This window comes from Silurus aristotelis, assembly GCF_946808225.1.
Source record: "Silurus aristotelis genome assembly, chromosome: 1".
NCBI lineage: Eukaryota > Metazoa > Chordata > Actinopteri > Siluriformes > Siluridae > Silurus > Silurus aristotelis.
Genome location: NC_139574.1, coordinates 42,789,372 through 42,808,872, shown reverse-complemented (window position 1 = coordinate 42,808,872; position 19,501 = coordinate 42,789,372). Strand labels below are relative to the sequence as shown.

The 19,501-nt window shown below is 45.4% G+C and overlaps 2 protein-coding genes across 7 annotated transcripts; one reads left to right on the top strand and one right to left on the bottom strand.

Annotated features, from left to right (window-relative positions):
* Positions 1–46: 46 nt before the first annotated feature.
* Positions 47–7,432, bottom strand: cnot3a (CCR4-NOT transcription complex, subunit 3a). 4 transcript variants are annotated; one of them, XM_083540916.1, is made up of 19 exons: positions 7,210–7,432; positions 6,705–6,765; positions 6,532–6,599; positions 6,319–6,393; positions 5,663–5,752; positions 5,449–5,577; positions 5,262–5,357; positions 5,074–5,178; positions 4,875–4,989; positions 4,670–4,776; positions 4,371–4,427; positions 3,498–4,275; positions 3,111–3,225; positions 2,879–3,020; positions 2,694–2,793; positions 2,406–2,604; positions 2,193–2,325; positions 1,856–1,981; positions 47–1,361 (listed from the first exon to the last, which is right to left on the bottom strand). In XM_083540916.1, exons 2-19 carry the CDS (start codon positions 6,727–6,729, stop codon positions 1,263–1,265), a joined length of 2,559 nt encoding a protein of 852 aa, XP_083397042.1. In that variant the 5' UTR covers positions 6,730–6,765; positions 7,210–7,432; the 3' UTR covers positions 47–1,262. The 4 variants fall into 4 exon arrangements, with proteins under 4 accessions (XP_083397042.1, XP_083397044.1, XP_083397043.1 ...); XM_083540918.1 differs by having other exon boundaries at positions 4,380–4,427; positions 7,210–7,411; XM_083540917.1 differs by having other exon boundaries at positions 5,074–5,172; positions 7,210–7,411.
* Positions 7,433–8,496: 1,064 nt separating this feature from the next.
* Positions 8,497–18,968, top strand: sphk2 (sphingosine kinase 2). Of its 3 annotated transcripts, XR_014534070.1 has the most exons (8): positions 8,497–8,675; positions 10,331–11,935; positions 12,080–12,229; positions 12,450–12,544; positions 12,641–12,756; positions 14,306–16,124; positions 16,529–18,467; positions 18,836–18,968. XR_014534070.1 is itself a non-coding variant. In XM_083544449.1 (7 exons), the coding sequence occupies exons 2-7, from the start codon at positions 11,446–11,448 to the stop codon at positions 16,589–16,591; spliced, it is 2,733 nt and encodes a 910-aa protein (XP_083400575.1). In that variant the 5' UTR covers positions 8,497–8,675; positions 10,331–11,445; the 3' UTR covers positions 16,592–18,968. The 3 variants fall into 3 exon arrangements, 2 of the variants coding, with proteins under 2 accessions (XP_083400575.1, XP_083400574.1); XM_083544449.1 differs by having other exon boundaries at positions 16,529–18,968; XM_083544448.1 differs by having other exon boundaries at positions 8,497–8,679; positions 10,335–11,935; positions 16,529–18,968.
* Positions 18,969–19,501: the final 533 nt, after the last annotated feature.

Genomic DNA, 19,501 nt, shown 5'->3' with positions numbered 1-19,501 from the left:
GGACGCGGTTTTTCCGATATAAGGACAGAATCCATCACCAGTCGGGTTCGTAAAAGTATTTTATTGAAATTGTACATTTTTTTTTGTTTTGTTTTGTTTTTTTCCTCTCCAGTCTCGGCCTCGCTAAAGGCCATGAAATTAATTTATACATCACTTATTTCAGGAGGAAAAAAATAAAATAAAATACACAAATCAGCTGCACCTTTCAGTCCATGTGCTGAAACAAACCAAATAAAAATAACAATACATCGTTTTATTCGTCTGGACGTTCTCGTTTTGGCCTCCGGTGGAATTTCGCTCGCTTTGTTTTGTTTACCCTTCTAAAATAAAGAAAGGAAAAGTGAAATGTCTTATTAAAGGGGTATTTTATGCTTTAAAAAAGGAAGCAAGAACCAGAAACGGGGCGGTCGGTTTAGCGACAGAAAAATAAAAAGGGGGGGGGGGGGGGATATCAAGCGGTTAGTTGTTTCTTTCGAATCGTCGTTAATGGGACACGGGGACCGGGTGTGCGCACACTCGAAAAAGAGAGAGAGGACGGACAGAAATCATCGTCTTATCATCGTAATAACGCCGTTTAGGTGACGCAGGTCGAGAAGAGTTCAATTGCATAGCAATTTAATGTGTCCGCTCGTTTGTTTTGTTGTTGTTGTTTTTGTTCTTCTGTCTGTCTCTCTGTCTGTCCTGAACGAAAGCTGCGAGCGTTCGGTTTAAAAAAAAAAATAAAAATGTTGATATGTTGTTAGTAATTCGGAAGCGTCTCTGCACGTTTGTGATCGTACGGATTCCGAGATCCTGCGGCGACTTGGTAAAATGCTACCCCCTTCCCTGTTATTGGGGGGGATTTGTGATCACGATCCGGGTGAGATGAGTGGGCGTGGCTTATCCTGGGCCTCGCCCCTTTTTTCTGCATAGAGTGGGATTAGTTTGTGCGCTCCGCAGGATCTCGATACGTCGAAGCACGGACGAACAGTGGCGCGACTTTTTTTTTTTCCTCTCATCCTTCGACGGCGTTTTGACGATCTTTAGAGTTTTGTTTTTTTTCGAGTGTTCGGCTAAGGGGGGGGGGGGGGGCGGGGGGGCGGGGCTTTAAATCAAAACGGATGTGTGTGTAAACAGGCACTCGACCCGATCTCTATCTCTCATACAGAGTCTCGCACTCCTCCCCTGGAATGTCGACAGCTGCGGCCGTCATAATCCCCTCTTTCTTTCTTTCTTTCCTTCTCTCTCTCACTCACTGTCTGCCTTTGCGTCGTATCCGTGTGTCACTGCAGGTCTCGGTCCTCTAGGTACCTGTACTCGAACGTGAAGCCCTCCTTCTTTCTCTGGCCCCATTTTTCGTAGTCGAAGTAAATGTAGGTTCCCTGCGGAGGGGGGAGAAGGAGAACGGCGGTCAATCGGGGGGGTCGCGTATAAAACCGAAAGCGACCGGCGCGTTAAAACCAGGGTTGCAAAGGGGCGGAACTTCTCCGTGCAGACTTTAAGGGAATTTATATCAACTAACATATATTCAAGATTGGAAACTTTCCATGGGATTTAACTGGGAATTTTCTAAATTGCAGGGGAGTCTATAACAGAGGGAAACTCGCTGGGAAAAAAATGGTAATTTTGGTTAAAACAACCAATGCGATTGCAGTAGAATTTTTTCTACTGGGGTTGTGGCAACAGAGAAATGCAATACATCTCGTAGTTTTAACCAAAATTTGACACTTTTTTTTCCCCCTCCAAATACATTTAAGTTATATTCTAACCTGCAATTTTATATATTTCCAGTTTATTCCCATGGAAAGTTTCTTAAAAATTCCTGGCTTTTTTCCAACCCTAGTTAAAACCACTTCCGGAAAAAAAAACTCTGGACCTGTTCGAACTCGTCCGTGATGGTCTTGGGTTCCTCGTGTCTCTGGAACCACATCATGTATTTCGTGTGAAATCTCCACGACTGCTTCTTCAGGGCTTTCGCAGACAGATACTGAGCTTTCGTACCCTAACACACACACACACACAAAAGGTTAAACGTGATACTACTGCACACCTGAAGTATATCGCTTTTAAACACGTGCGTTTGCCACGGTCGCGCCGGGATGCTCATCACGGATACACACATCATTCCATTTAATTCTGTGAAGCTGCTTTGAGACAATGTCTATTGTGAAAAAACGTACAGGAATAAACTTGAAACACACACACACACACACCTCCAGGTAATAGAAGATGAAGAAGAGCGTCTCGGTGGAGAGTCTCTGGTAGAACTCGATGCTGTCGCAGTGGTGAGGAGGAGTGTGATGGTGAAAGGGCAAAAGAGGGCATGGGGTCCTCATAACGTATTGCCTACACAAACAAAAACACATTATTGCAGGAGTGTGTGTGAGCGTTTCTGCACCGTGTTTGTGCCTGTGTTGAGTAAATACCTGATCCTTTCCGAGTCTGACGGGAGGGGCATGTGTGCCCATGCTGCCTCCTGCATGATCTGCTGATAGAGTTGCTCCTTTGTGAGGGGGGAGGGGCCTAGAGGACACGCCCCCAAGGTAGGTGGGAGATTTACCTCTGTGACTGCGGGCTGGGGTGGAACCGGGGGGCCAGGGGCGGCCGAGGAGCCCGAAAACAAATCTGCAGTGGAAAGACAACTTGTGTGATAATGCACACTTTTTCCAATTTTGTGTGTGTGTGTGTGTGTGTGTGTGTGTGTGTGTATATACCTCGTTCTGTCAGATGAAGTGGTGGGATCTCTCCGTCCAGCCCCGAACCTAGAGCTGCTCGCTCAGCCATGGCCTTCAGAGAGCTCAGTGGCTCAGGAGCCTACACACACACACACACACATATTAAAAGTGCATGAGATTCAATGTATTATTTACATCAAAGGTCTTTCATTAACACCACAAACCTTAATGGCCTCTGTGCTGGGGGTATACGAGTGTGGGCCGTTGAGCAAACTCCCACCACCGGGGGTGCTGTCTGAAAACAAAGGAGACTGAGACGTTGGAGGCAGAGTGATTGAGCTCAGCAGGGTCGGCCCGTTGTCCAGACTGTGGGTGAGACGGAGACGGAGAAGGAGATGAGATTAGTTTAGTTTAGAGACGGGTTTCGTTTCTTTTCGGCAAACTCGTTCAGCTTACATTTGATTGGCCGAGGAGCTGGTGGAAGACGGCTGGCTGTTCTGCGATAGGCTGGTGCTGCTGAGGGACGAGTCGGAGCTGCTGTCTGCCACCACGGCGCTGTACGCTAGAGGGTCTGGACGGTAAACATCATTTAGATCAGACTTACAGCTTCAGATTTAGCGTAAATGAATTTCGATAACGCGGTTTTAACTCCGTTTTCTGCTGAGGTGGGCAGGGCTAAAGTGTGATTAGGCGTCAAGTAACCCAGTGCAAAAATGTGGCATTTTTTTCCAATTAAATTTCAAATTTTAGCATCATCGTTATCTTATAATAATCCGTAGATTGGAGCGTGAGCTAATCTCTCATAGCGCCGCCCACTAAATAAATCTACAACTCTTCACTCACTTGTTCCTCCGTTCTGTTTTACCACACTGGGCGGTCGGGCAGGTGCTACGTTACCCATGATGCCCCCTGGCGATGCCATGCTACCCCCGTTTCCGGGGACCATGCTGGGTCCTGCCCCTGGCACCGTTCCCACCGGGCTGATGGGTATCTGTGCTGTACCCTGGTGGGCTGACGGTGCTGGTCCGAGGCCTAAAATGCCCCCGTTGGAGCCCATCTGGACTGTCCCGTTAGAATTCTGCGTAGAATTAGTGTTAGCGTTAGCTCCGCCTGCCGTGGAAACGGCGCCGCTGTTATTTCCCGTGGGTCCGCTGCCGGCTGCCGCTTGGGCGTAAGGAGTCGGCATCGAGCTGGAAATAATCCCGGCCATGTTGCTGGGCATCAGGCCCGGCATACTGCTGCTCGTCACCGCTGTGCCCGCTTTGCCCACAGCCAACGTCAGGGCCTGCGAGTTAGACGTGGGCAGGACCGAGGGGGTAGTAGAAGAGGGCAGATTGGGGTGGCTGGGTGGGCTGGATGTGCTGCTGGATGGCACCGAGGAGGATGAGGAAGAGGAGGAGGATGAAGACGACGAGGACGATGAGGACGACAGCTTGCTGTGCGGATGCTGCTGGACCGCGCTGCTGAAACTGCCCAGGAAAGTGTTGCCCCCGGAAACCGATGCGGTCCCCCCAACAACGGCTGCCATGGAAACCAGGGACGAGGTGGAAGAGGAGGAAAAGCCTGAGGACGAGGAAGAGGACGAGAAAGAAGACAGGGGATTGCTGCTTTTCACCGGGGACTGTGGGGAAAAAAGGACAGAAAACAGAACGATGAGAACGCAACGGGGGAAAAAAATCTAAATTAATTTATATTTGGGTTTAACAGGATCAACACCTGGCTCACTTCGCTGTCAGCAGATCGACCTCGCTTCTTCTCCTCTTCAGGGATCTCCTGAATAAACACACAATCATGAACCAAGGAAACGATCGGGCCCTGTCCTAAATCACAATGGAGCGTCATCTACAAGCTCTGTCGTAAAACCAATCCTCATCTTTAGTCTAGTTCTAATATACGTCCCAGATCTCAATTTTGAGAAAGAGACGGGTCCAATCAAGCCTGGTCCACCTGAAGATCCTAAAAAGTTGAAGAAAAAAAAAAAATAAAATCTCGATAATCTAAAAAGGGGAATTTACGGTCGTAGCCGTAGCGGGAGACGGCGGGATCGGAGAGGACGAGGTAGTGGACGTCGGAGTGCTCATTTCTTCGTCGTTGTGTCCCTGCGGAGACGTGGCCAACATCGCTAAAGGGAGGGAAAGAGAGAGAGAGAGAGAAAGAGTAGGGACACGAAAACCCCAAAACGCTACTCTTTGGCCTTTAGGTTAGAACCCGCGCACTTACGGATTTCTTCGAGGTCGAGGTCGTCGTACAGGAACTCGTTCTCCTTGTAGTCGGGATCCTGCGAGGAGTCGACGTAGTAGTCCACCTCGTCCTTAATCTTGTGGATCGCGTCGACCTGGGGCGAGACGTGGACAAAGAGGTGTCACGAGAACCGCTGCGAGCTGAAGAAAAAAAGAATCGTTCCTGGAAGACGTCTCACCTGGACCGAGTCGTTGTCCAACATCCGTAAGATGGTCTCCAGCATGCGGATGTGATACCGGTGCGTCTCGATCAGCTTCTTCCGATCTTCAATGCGATCCTGCTTCTACACACACACACACAATCAAGTTTGTCCCGTGTTAATGTGAGACAGGACTGGAGACTGGAGAGACGGAGAGAAACACTGACCCCCTTGTCTCCTTTTTTCTTCTTCGTCTGTACGGACAGGGATTCGACCTCGCTCTCGAACTGATCCACCTGCATGTTCAGCGTGGATATGGAGTTCTGCACAGAGACGGGGATAAAAAAAACGCGGGTCACGTGAACGACTGCGTCACCTTCGAAAGACCTGAGGTTTCTAAGGGGGGCGCTTTACCGTCAGCCACTGTTCCGTATTCTCCTTCTCCTTCTGCGCCGGATCCACCTTCTGAGCCAAGCCCAGTCCTTCTTTAGAGTACGCCTTCGTCTTCGCCTCGCGCTCCACCACTTTAAACCGCTCCATTTGCTGCGGAAACACGACACACCGGCGCGATTATTTACTTGCTCGTGACGCGTAACCGCGGGCGGCGTGTAAAAGCGATGTTCCTGACCGTCTCGATGAGTTTCCGGTTCTCCACTAGCTGCCGCTTATCCTTGATCTCGTTGGACGCCACCCATGACTTGATCTGGTCTCGGAGTCTCTGTGGAGGAGACGAGCGGGGGACATGATGATCACCGGGTTCAATCCCAAATCACGTGTAGCGCACTACAAGAACTCTTAGCGTAAGTGGGTGGGGACTAATAATAACCCCTGATACCCAGAGTGGTATTCACACGAAAAGGACGGATGGGAGAAGGAAGGAAGAATAAGTAAATGGCAGTAGAGTGGGGACGGGAACGCAAAAAAAAATTCCTACGAAGGAATAGAGGAATGAAGATGGAGAGATTGAATTATTGAGGGAGTCAGGGAAGGAGAGAAAGAAGGAAAAGAGAGGGGCAGATAGATAAATAAATGGATGGACAGACAGGTGAGTGGTTGGGTAGATGAAGAGATCAACTGATGCAGAGAATTGGATAGAAGCCGAGAGATGGACGGATGAAGGGATGGATAGATTAATATAAAGAATAATGAACATACGGATTGGTAGACAGATGGACAGAAAGATATTCTGATGGGTAAACAAATATATGGATAGACAGATAGATACACAGATGATGGACAGACGGACAGATGCAGGAAGAGACGATCTGACGGAAAGATTCTCACCTGGAGCTTTTTGATCTCCTTCTTAAGGTCGGCCTCGTATTTATCCTTCTGGTTGCCGTTGGCCGCATTGTGATGCTGTTAGATACACAACACACTTTTCACAACGTCTAACACGTGGATGAATTCCTCTCTCAGAACATCACATGGAATGGAATGGAATTATAGCACACGTCTAACACACACACACACACACACACACACATCTCATCTCACCTTTTGCCAGATGTCCTCAAACTGTTCCACCCCCTCAGCGACTTTTTTCAAACACCGGTCTATTTCACCTGGGATCAGAGACAGGAGACACGTCCGTCAAAAGAACGAAGGCAAAACACAGACGGATGAAACCCCACCAGGCCGAAACCTGGACCCCGGACCAAGAGCTTTACCTTGGAGTTTTCTTTTATCGGCCATGGCTCGGCTATGATGCTGTCTTCATACCTTCTGTCCCTGGCGTGGTGGAAAAAGCAATACATCATTATTCTACATAGATACAATATCATATAAAAGTGTGTATAATTACATGGATTTATAGATGAATGTAGAATTTTGCTAATAAGATCATGTTAAAGGTCACGTGACTTGGTTTTCCTCCACAGTGCCCATAACAACCCCCCCCCCCCCCGCCCCCCCGAGGGTTAGCTAGAACAACCGACGTTAGCTTGTTAGCATGCTTAGCATCCACTCAGAGTAATAAACCCGCTCCGTGCGACCCCCACAGGGGCGAAAGTGACCCCCGGGAAGATGCACCCCACAACAGACGGCCATTTTAATAGCGTGTCAGCGCGCGAGCAGAAATGCTAAGCTAACGTCATCCAGCCCGTGCTAATCATGCTAACGCTCGCCTCAATTAGCAAAGCCTGCAGGAGCAGCGCGCGCGTGCATGTCCTGTACCTGCGCCTCAAAACCGGGGAACAATATTCGTTTCTGTCCTCCGAAACCGATTAAATATCCTTCCGATAATCTATTCTTTATATATCTATTTCCAGACTCCTGTTTTCCTTTTTTTTTCTTCTTCTTCTTCTTCTTCTCGTCCCTCTGCTTCAGTATAAAGATGGACGTACAAGCCCCGCCTCCTCGGCCCCTTTGTCCCGCCTCCGCATCATAGTTTTGCTTTGTGATTGGTCAGAACGCGCAGCGGATTCTCGAGTATATTTTCGCCTCCGGTGGGTTTCTCTCTGTGTTGTGATTGGATTGATTTCAGTGTCAATCAACGTGCGTTACTTTGATTGGCTGCGTTTATAGGTCGGAGGTTATATTTACGGAAACGGGGACCGTTTTTTTTTTCATGATTGCGTGCGAATTAAAGAGAATGAACAAGTGATAATTAAACTGTGTATTATTCATTATTATTGTATATTATTATTATTATATAATTATATATATAAAATATTAGACAGAAAGAACTTAGAAAATAGATAGATAGATAGATAGATAGATAGATAGATAGATAGATAGATAGATAGATAGATAGATAGATAGATAGATAGATAGATAGATGGATGGGTTTGTTTTTTCTATCAGTGTTGATCCAGGCATAACTCCTGTTGCTCTTATTTCCTTACAAAGTACCTATGGAATGGAGGTGGGAGTGGGTGGAGTCAGAGGTGGTTACGTCACGTCCGATTGGCCAATGACTAACATATTCTCCAAAATTGTCAACATTCCTGTTTTAATATCCTACATTCCTAAATGTAAACCGAATCTAATAGAAATGCATTATGATACATTATGAATGAATACATTATGATTTATTTCCCCTCCTTCTGCTAATTAGTTCTTATTTTTCTTTCTATTTTGTTCCTTCCTTTATTTTATTCCTTATTGATTTATCAATTTGTATTTGGTTTAATTATTTCATCATCTATTTCTTGTCTTTGTGCACCAGAATCTTGTATTGTTATTCTTTCAAAAACAAGCAAACAAACATTAGAATCTAAAAGAAAACACACATTTCATAACATCCGATATCATATTGCGCGTTTAAGTAGAAAAGTATTATGCAATTCATTCATTAGAATTGTTATTTATTATCCATCTATCTCAAATTTTATTATAAATATATATTGATATGGTAATATATGTATGAGGGAGTGGGTGGAGTCGTTGAGCCTTTCCTCACTTGTGATTGGCTCGCCTGTCTGTCAGTCATCGACACACACGCCCCGCCTCCTCCCCGTGTTGGCGGACATTTCCGGAACTCCGGCAGCCGAGAGCGGCTTACTGACACTCACCCCGTGTGTGTGTGTGTGTGTGTGTGTGTGTGTGTATATGAGTGTGTGTGTGTGTGTGTGTGTGTGTGTGTGTGTGTGTGTGTGTGTGTGTATGAGTGTGTGTGTTCGGGACGAAACCATTAGCAGGCAAGTTTATTCCTTATTTATTGTTGTCAGAATTGTGTATTTCTATTCACTGTGTTTAAAAGATCAAAGCCGGAGACGTTCTAATAAATAAATAAAAATAGATCTAGAAATAATGTTAGAAAGTAGATGCTGGTGATCCGGACTGTAGTTTGTTGTTGTTTTGGCCTAAAACAGCCCAAGAGCCAACAGGCCGGTGTGCCAACTTACACTATTCTCCAGATGTGATTTATTTTCTGATATGCTGTAACTGGATAAATATGTCCTGAAACCCTCAGGCAGCTTTTAGAGCCTGGATCTGGATTCGAACCGTGGGTGCTGAACGCTATCAAGGTTCCTCCATCACCATCTCAATGATTTGATCAATTAGAAATAGACAGAATACAGCAATCTCCTGTTGTTTAGGTTTTTTTGGGGGATAAAGACTTAAGGCTATCATCAACAGGGTAATAAATAAATAAAACATAATAACAAATCGACTAATAATAATCATAACCACCTGTGACGCAAAACCTGGACAATCCCATTCAATGGTCTTTTTATTATCGGTGAATTTTTAAAATTTTTTTTGCACACTTTGACACCGAATTGTTGAACCGTCGTCAATGCCGGACGTTATCGTTATCTCTCAGGTTTTTTTTTTACGACTCTTTCAGTGATAACCAGACGTCCTGCATCCAGGGCCAATGTCTACTCCAAAGTACCAAAAGGAAAACGTCTGATTGATATCTGGAGATCTGGCAGATATGATTCGTCGCCAAAAAACGAAACGATGCCTCTCGAGAGACCCGTTTTAACCTTTTTAAACCGCGTCCTAACGAAGCAATGCTCGCACTGGAGACTCCTTCCTCCCAGAAACGTCCTAATTTAGATCCCTGTGTGTGTTTTTTTTTTTTATTATTATTATTATTATTGTGTATTTAAAAAAAATATATATTCTAACAGCTCCAGGTTATAGAGATCGCCTTTCCGACCAATCGGAACGCAGAATTCTGCGATCGTTTATAACGAAGAGAAAAAAAAGGAGAACACGCCCACGTGTGTGTGTGTGTGTGACGTGAACTCTCGCGTCTGCGGCCGTTAGTCAGAGTCATGTGTGCGTCTCGCTTTTCACCACGACTCGCACTTCTGCTTACGCTCCTGTAAGTCGACGGACTTTGTATTCGGACGCAGACTTGCCACACACACACACACACACACACACGCGTATTTCTTTTGAGAAATATCCACCCCCCTCCACGCCGATTCAGCACTTTCCTACGCGTCTGACGCTTCTTTCCTTCTCGTCTCTCGCTCTTTTTCCTCCTGTCTGTTAAGCGTGTTTCGCAACTTCATCGGGCCGAAGGTCGGCACCTGTTGTCTGGACGGGCCGCGGTCAGAATCACGATAAGAATCGTTCGTGTTTCGGAGCGGTTCGGGGATTTTTCACAGGGGTGGTGCTCAAAACAAAAAACATCATTTTTTATGAACTGTTTTGTGCTCGGAAAGTGCTATGAGATGTAACTTTTAAAGCCGCTATATAAAATAAAAATTATTCATTATTATTATTAAATGTGAAAGATTCTGGATTTTATGCTGAGGTGTCCACAAACCTTTGGTGACATAAGTTCGTTTAGCCCCCCCCCCCCCGATTCTGACTTTCCTCCGTTTGTTCGCAGGAAGTTCCCGGAAACCCGATGACGTAACGCCATGACATCACTAACCCCTCCCACCCTCCCCCTGGCTCTGCACTGCATTGAAAACGGGGGGGGGGGTAAAAATGGACGGGGGATTTTGCGTATTCGGGAACGAGACGCAATACGGCCTCGGCGTAACAGGAAGTGACGCCGTCGTCCGGTAAGACGTGCCGGTATACCCGAACTCTGTCCACAGCTCCGTACCTCATGCCGTCAACACTTTTTTTCTCCAACACTAACGGGAGTCTGTTTCTTCGTTAATATTTTTTTTTTGGGAAAAATTCATTTTTTTGGTTTCTTTTTTATCATATGTATTATTCAGCTGTGAGATTTTATTATTTATAACTCTGGACACTTATTTATTAGTGTTTACTACGTCATTATATAGCGCTTATCCCCCCCCCCCCCCCCCATACATTGAGAAGACCTGAAGGACAACTTTTTTTTTATGTACTGTTTGAAGAAATTTTTAGCTTGAGGCAATAAGTGCAATCAGGGATCGATCCACCTGCTGACGTCAAGCTTTTTCATCTAAAACACCAAAAAAAACCATCCATCGATTAATCTGCTGTCTGGGAATCGTCTGAAAGTGCACTGACTTTATCTTTACTACATCTGCTGCTCGGTTTTGAATTCGTAGCATTAAGGATTTTTGAAATCCTGGACATTTGCGGTATTTTGTCTGCTCGGACGAAAGAATACAGCAAGCACTGGCTTCCGCAAAACTTGCGTTTCGTATCTCCACAAATAGTTTTTTCTCGTCCGGGATTAATGAAGCGGAATTAACTTCTAAAGTGTTTAGAATTTTCTAGACGATCTTCTATTGGTGACTTCACGGGAAAGCGTCGGAGGAAGGGCGCGAAATTTACGAAACGCGTTTTTTAGTCGAGTCCGAGGACGCCGTTTTCCAGCGTGCTACAAGAAGAATCCGTCGCTAACGTAAGTGTGTTGATCTTCTGAAAGAAAAAAAAAAAAAAAAAACAGCGGAATCCGAAAATCCTTTCACAACTTCGGATCGTTTGTCAGTCGAACCCATTGCCCCCAGATGGATTGCGCATGACCGAGCGATATTGGGGCGAGAAGCGACGACCGTCAGAATGCGCTCCCCAAGTCCTCGCAGTCCGTCCCCGAACTCGTTCTGCGCCCAGGATGTTTTGCTGCAGGCTCAGTTCACGGTCTGGAGCGTAGGTGGCGGCTCGGGGGGCAGCTCAGGAGGGAGCAGTAGTGGTGCTGACAGCGGCCCCAGCAGCCCTGCAGGCACCGTTTCGTTACCCTCGAGCCCTTCGTCAAGTACTTACACCCTCACCCTTACCCACACCCACATCCACGTGCAGAAGATTTGCCCCCGGCCGGGGAAGGAAGCCCAAATCCTGCTGCCTCTTTCTGAACTGGCTGGGTGTAGCTGCCCTCGGGCCCCTGCCCCGCCTGTATTGCTGCTCTATTGGTACCCAATGGGACGGCGGCGTCGGGGCGTGGCCAAACGACGGCAAGTGCGCGCTTACCTGGCCGAGAGCAGACCGCAGGCGGAGAACTGGAACATAGCCGTGCAGTGTCTGCTGAGAGGAATCGATGTTGGCGTCTACACAGGTGTGTGTGTGTGTGTGTGTGTGTGTGTGTGTGTGTGTGTGTGTGTGTGTGTGTGTGTGTGTGTGAGAGTGAACCAAAGAGAATTCCTAACCACGAATTTCCAAAAACTCATCGATTATTTTTTCAATGTTGTGCCTGTTCCAGAATTAAACAAAAGCTTGTTGCCCCGCCCACGTCGCCTGCTTCTATTGGTCAATCCATTCAGCGGGCGGGGTTTGGCAATGCAGTGGTGTCAGACGCACATTTTACCGATGATCAGTGAAGCCAACATCAGCTATAACCTCATACAGACAGGTACAGCATTATTATTATTATTATTATTATTATTATTATATATTTAAAATATTTAAGTAATTATATATTGTTTTCTATGTAATTGTTTGACGTATCATTTAAAGAAATGTATATGTAATATATGCACGAATCATAATTACATTATTTTGTCCTATTATTATAAGACTTGTTTATTCGTTTAATCTTTTTGTAATAAAACAAGTCTTTTTTAATTTAATAGAGCGGCAGAATCACGCCCGCGAGCTGATCAGAGAGATTTCTCTGCACGAATGGGACGGCATCGTCATCGTTTCTGGAGACGGGCTCCTGCACGAGGTTCTGCTCGTTTCCGTTTCTACACATAAGCCGTCTGCATTTGGTTACTAATTTCAAACCTGTGACATCGTTTATGTGTGTTTTTTTTCCGTACAGGTGATTAACGGCCTCATGGACAGGCCAGACTGGGAGCAAGCAATTAAAACTCCAGTGGGAATTTTACCGTGTGGATCTGGCAACGCACTCGCTGGCTCCATTAACCACTATGCAGGGTAAAACACTAACTTGGTCCGACCTTCCCAAACTCACCTGGCCTTGCTTCTACCTGTCCCCAACCTTACCTTTGACTACTACCTGATCTGCTCCTAACCTTACCTCTAACTACTACCTGATCTGCCCGTAACCTTACCTCTAACTACTACCTGATCTGTCTCTAATCCTACCTTCAACTACTTACAACCTGATCTGTTCCTATCCTTCCTTTAACTACTAACTACCTGATCTGCCCCTAACCTTACCTCTAACTACTACCTGATCTGTCCCTAACCTTACCTCTAACTACTACCTGATCTGCCCCTAACCCTACCTGTAACTACTACCTGATCTGTCCCTAATCCTACCTTCAACTACTTACAACCCGATCTGTTTCTATCCTTCCTTTAACTACTAACTACCTGATCTGCCCGTAACCTTACCTCTAACTACTACCTGATCTGTCCCTAACCTTACCTGTAACTACTACCTGATCTGTCCCTAACCTTACCTGTAACTACTACCTGATCTGCCCCTAACCCTACATGTAACTACTACCTGATCTGTCCCTAATCCTACCTTCAACTACTTACAACCTGATCTGTTCCTATCCTTCCTTTAACTACTAACTACCTGATCTGTCCCTAACCTTACCTCTAAATACTACCTAATCTGTCCCTAACCTTACCTCTAACTACTACCTGATCTGTCCCTAACCTTACCTCTAACTACTACCTGATCTGTCCCTAACCTTACCTCTAACTACTAACTACCTGATCTGTCCCTAACCTTACTTTTACCACTACCTGATCTGTTCCTAACTTTACCTGTAGTAACTGATCTATCCCTAACCTTACCTCTAGCTGTAGTACCTGATCTATCCCTTACCATATCTGTACTTGTAGTACCTGATTTAACTCTAACCTTACCTCTAGCTGTAGTACCTGATCTATCCCTTACCATATCTGTACTTGTAGTACCTGATTTAACTCTAACCTTACCTCTAGCTGTAGTACCTGATCTATCCCTATCCGTATCTGTACTTGTAGTACCTGATTTAACTCTAACCTTACCTCTAGCTGTAGAACCTGATTTGTCCCTAGCTTTACCTGAATTAACCCTAACCTTACCTCTAGCTGTGGTACCTGATCTAACCCCAAATTTATCTCTAGCTTCAGTACCTGATCTAACCCTAAACGTATCTCTAGCTGTAGTACCTGATCTGTCTCCAACCTTGCCCCTAGCTGTGGTACCTTATCTAACCCTAACATTATATCTAGTACCTGATCTATCCAAAATCTTGCCTTTAGCTGTAGTACCGGATCTAATCCTAAACATATCTTTAGCTTTAGTACCTGATCTAAACCTAAACTTATCTCTAGATGTTGTACCTGATCTGTCTCTAACCGTACATGTAGTACCTGATCTGTCTCTAACCGTACCTGTAGTACCTGATCTGTCTCTAACCTTACCTGTATTACCTGATCTATCCCTAATGCTACCTCTACCTGTAGTGTCTGATCTTATATGTAATCCAATTTGACTTTCTTTTTGGTCTTTCCTTCACAGATATGACATGTGCCTTCGCGAGCCCCTGCTCATCAACTGCTGCTTCCTGCTTTGCCGGGGCGGAGTCCGACCCATGGACCTGGTGTCCGTGACAACTAGCCCTTCTCCTTCGTCTGCGTCATCCAATCAGAACGGACGCCCCTCGCCACCCAAGAAACTTTTCTCATTCCTGTCTGTAGCCTGGGGCTTTGTTTCAGACGTGGACATTGAGAGTGAGCGTTACAGAGGGCTGGGTTCTGCTCGCTTCACACTGGGCACATTGGTGCGTTTAGCATCTCTGCGCTCCTACAAGGGTCGTCTGTCTTATTTGCCCCCTGGAGGGACAAATGCAACCCTGGAAGTGCCCTCACAGACTCCACATCGACCCCTTTCTCGCAGCATCACCGAAGGACTAGAGGGATACTGCAGAATGCCCATCCATCGCACCTGCTCTGATATGGGCCTTAGTGAACAGAGGAGCCTACAAAAGGGGGAGAGGGAGAGGGAGAGGGAGGAGAGAAACAGGGAGAGGCAGATGAGAAGAGGGCGTGGAAGAGGCAGAGGTGGAGGAGTGGTGAGGGCGAGCAGTCTTGCTGAGGACAGAGAGAGAGAGATGGAGGCAGAGGAGAGGATGGGGGGAACGTCTGGGTCTAGTGCCAGGTCAAACGGAAAACTGGAGTCTAACGAGGAGGAGGAAGAAGACGACAGTACACAGAATATGTTAGAAGAGGGCTATGATGTAGATGAGGGAAAAGAGGCAGAGGAAAAGATAGAGGGCACATCTGGGTCTAGTGTGGAGTCAAGTGAAAGACTGGAGTGTGAGAGGAATGAGAAATGTTTTGCAAATAAGGAAGGAGATGAGGAAAGATGGAATGAAATGGATGGAACAAGAGATTTAAAAGATGACTATAGTGCAGATGAAGGAAGAGACGAGGAGGAAGAAGCATATTCGAACCCTGACCTACGAAAGGCGGTTCGTAAAAACTCTGCGCCATCCAGCCAGATTGCTACCGCCTTCTTTAGCCGGCCAATTGGAGCAGACTCTGAACAAGAAGCAGAAACACCAGCATTTGAGAGGGACGGTGGGGACCTGAATGGGAGTTTCTTCTCTCGTGGTGCATTTTCAATGGACCCTGCACGAGAGCGAGCCCTCACCATTTCCTCACCATTCCGTCGTTCGCGGTTTTCCCTTTCTAAACCCAAAACTTCAGTGGACCAGAACAAGAACCAGAAACCAAGTGTGTCTAAGCCCCGCCCTCTTTCCCTTCTCCAGCAGTCCAATTCAAACTCCCTACCGCCCAAATTCCCCCCACTTTCATTGTCTTTTTCCACAACCCCTCCTTCCTCACCGTCAAATATTGGCCCTCATACCAGCCTGCCAAGCTCTGCCTCCTCATCCTCCTTCTCCTTTGACCTTGTGCAACCTAGTGGGCTTCTTAAACCTCGCCCCCCAGTTACCTTCCCTGTTGATCCACCCCCGCTAGACGACCTCTTGCCACCCCTCGATCAGCCGCTGCCTACTAGAGATTGGGTGACTATTGAAGGTGACTTTGTTCTAGTACTTGCTATTTATCAGTCGCATTTGGGCGCCGATTTGTTTGCGGCGCCGCATGCACAGTTTGACGACGGACTCATTCACCTGACTTTTGTGAGGGCCGGGATTTCCCGGGCAACGCTTCTCCGTCTATTCCTGGCGATGGAAAGAGGCACCCATCTGTGTCTAACATCGCCGTACGTGAGCCATGTTCCCGCTCGAGCCTTTCGCCTGCAACCTCTGTCGTCACGTGGGACGCTAACTGTGGATGGAGAAGTCGTGCCTTATGGACCCCTGCAGGCTCAGGTACAATCCCAACTGATGACTGTGATAACTTGTTGCGTAAGAAATTAAATGTACACTATAGCTAATGGCATGTGGACAACTGAGAAGCCTTCACAGAGCAGTGGAGGACATTTTGGAAGCAAATTGGCGGAAAAAAAACACCTATAGGTGTGATATTAAGGTGTCTACATACCTTTAGCCATATAGTGTCTCCTATGGTCCTGAATCTCATACTGCTAGTTATGTTATACATCATATCTGAGATATCATATGCTACTATGGTACCTTCTTTTCCACCTCAGACACTAGTGCAACAAATTTGAACGTCCCAATGGTGGACTAGTATTGTGACTCTGTAATGTTGAAATATGCAACTTTGAATGTACTGGTATTATTGATTTACATTCTTTTTCACCCCCCTTCAGATCCATCCATCCATGGCTCGTGTCATCGTGGGAGACTCAGGAGTGAAGATCACTAGATTCTGACCTGAACCGTGGGCGGATTATTTTACACACTCTGCACTGCATAGTGACTGTGCTGTCCGTCCATCTTTGACAGAGAGGAATAAATATAGCCAGCAGCTGTAATTAAAGCAATAGCTTTTAACGGGAGGCATTTCAAAGGGATGATTGGATCACCAAGGAGTTTAATAAAGTGTTGGACATTAAGCTATATGTGGAAACAGTAACTACTGGTGGTTCAAAATGGAATGAGGGAATCTCTTTACAAGTGAGTTTTCTGCTTGATTCGTTCTAATTTTCTTGCCTTTGTACACACACCAGAAATGGAATTGGTCTGGATTTCAAAGAATCTCCCCTTGTGCAAGATACCCTGCCCTGTTTACTTTATACAGATACCTGGTATCTGCCACTCTTTATCTCTTGATTATTACCCTTTATCCTGGTAAATGTTTATTAATAGACACAACACTAATTGGTTCGTCTCTTTCCCCCTTCTCCAAGTTTTGCCTCTTCTGAGATCAGTTAGGGTCTGTGTCCCGATTTACCAAACGTCACCAGCTCTATAAGCATTGCCCACTTTTGCTTTTCCTGACTCATCATCTACTTCTATCCAGTTTAATGCCACTTGCCAGACTGCCGAAACTCACATTCCTAATCTTTGACCATGCCGATGGGGCAATCTTGCGCTTGACTCCTTGCCGTTCCCAGCCTAGACCCAGGCACCAGTCAGCCAATCTTTGCCTCCTTTACCGTCCAATTTACAGCACGGGTTGTCTCTTCATAGCCTTGTCCCCAGGTTTTACTTTCTACTTTTCTTGTCTCCTAACTTGGGGATGCATCTTGATCTACCAGTTGCCTCATTCATTTTTAAACTTGCTGAGGGTCTCCGGGAGGGAGATGGTAGTTTAGTGGATAAGGAATTGGACTTTGGGTCCAAAGGTCATGAGTGCACATCCAAGCCAAACCAAGCTGGCCATCCTAACCCCATAGCTGCTCAGTTGTATGAAGGATATAAATGTATGTCGCTCTGGATAAGGGGTTCTTTTCTCTTCCCTCTCCTGCCCTCTTGCTGTCAAACGTTCCACTTCATACACTACACCTCTTTACCTTGCAGAACCAGTTGTCCCTCATGAGCTCTGTCTCAGCCACACCCTACTCAGGGATGTGATCTGAGGTGACTACCAATCCTGTACAGGTTGCAATTTACAAGCCAGACTGACATTTGCAGGGGCAACTTAACCGTTCCAAACTTCTCCACACTATTTCTACTCGCTCAATTAAAGTTCCATCCAAACAATTTATTTACTTAGTCAAAGCGATTAGCATTAACGAGGACCATAGATAGATGTGCATACTAAACAACGTCTTAAGTAGCCTATAATCAAGTTTAGTCAGGGGGTATTAGGGGAGTCTAGCTCACTGTTAGGTATGTGCCAAATAATCAGTCGTACGGTTTATCACGATATATTGTAAAATGCATTTTGTTAGCAAGGACACTCAGCTCTTGTATGGTGCACTACATTGTTTAGACTCTTGTGTAAGGAATATAGAGTTTCAAGTCTGTATAATTCACGAGGCAACGGAATGACAGAGGTCATTGGATGAATCTGAAAGTGTCCTTATGGAAGGTGGCAATCCGATCACTAAAATGGTTGCTTTTGGGAATATATAGTATCGTGATAATATCGTAACCTTTGATAATCAGCACGTGCCTGTGCATAACAGGATGCAGCCATTTAATGGCGCTCTGATCTTTTGATAGAACTTTATCGAATAGTGCATTTGCCTGATTGTTGATGCAGAAGCATGCGTTCGTGCGAGGTAATGCAAGTTGCACAAACTGGTCAATTTATATTTAATTTCTTCCCCTTTTTTTTCTTAACCAACTTCAATAAAAACTGCGCAAGCCAACCCAATTTTTTTGCTAATTGTAAAACATTTAGCTACTCGTTCCTTTTATTCGTTTCGCTAATGCAGAATGATGCTTTCGGAAATGTTTGTAAGCCCTTAATGAAAGAGAATGAAAGTCATTTTAAAGCTAAAATGATCGACTTTAAAAAACCAAAACACTAAACGCTTTTTTCCCGCCACAGATCAAAGCGTTTAACGTTTTAATTCCTTTGTTATTCAAATTACTGACAAAAAAAAGGGACGTGAGCAAGAACAAGTGTTCAATTGTTGATATTTTGACACCATCCAACGTAGGCAACGTTGTCTGATGAGGGCTAAGCCGGAAAAGTGTGTATTTCAGGATATTTTTTGGGGGAGGGCTACAACTCGGACACTTGGAATCCCAGACCTTTTGTTAGCATTTGGGCTGCTTTTCATTTTGTTGCTTGGTTTTATGACCCCAGTTATGATGTCTTGTTAATAGATGCTTGTAATAAAATTGGAATTATCACTAATAGTCAATGTTGAATAAAGGAAAAAAAATATATATATGATGTATATATAGTTCTGTATAAACAAAAGTAGTTTTATCCTCAAAATTTTCAAAACTTTTATTTATTTATCCGTTCTGGTTTGCTTGTTAGTAAGCTACTTAGTAATATATAATGCTTAAGTACACAGTACACATTTGGCCAAACATATTGGAATACCTTCCTATTCCACCCATTTGTGCTTCTTTCCCAAACAAAAAAGAAAATTCTGATTCATTTGAACTAGGAGACCCAAACGTGCTCCAACAGAAGATTTGTACCCAAAGCCAGCTTTGCGATGAAGATATGCTTCACATGGGGTTGGAAGATTTGAAAGCTCTTCTGCTCAAGACTGACCCTGACTGCACCCGAGGCCATGTGATGGAATAAATCTCCACAAAAATTCTAGAGGAACATCTCCCCAGAAGAGTGGAACTTATATTATAAAATTAAACGGGGATTTAATGGGGAACCAGATTTTTAAAAGAGGATTCACATACCAACCATGTGGTCA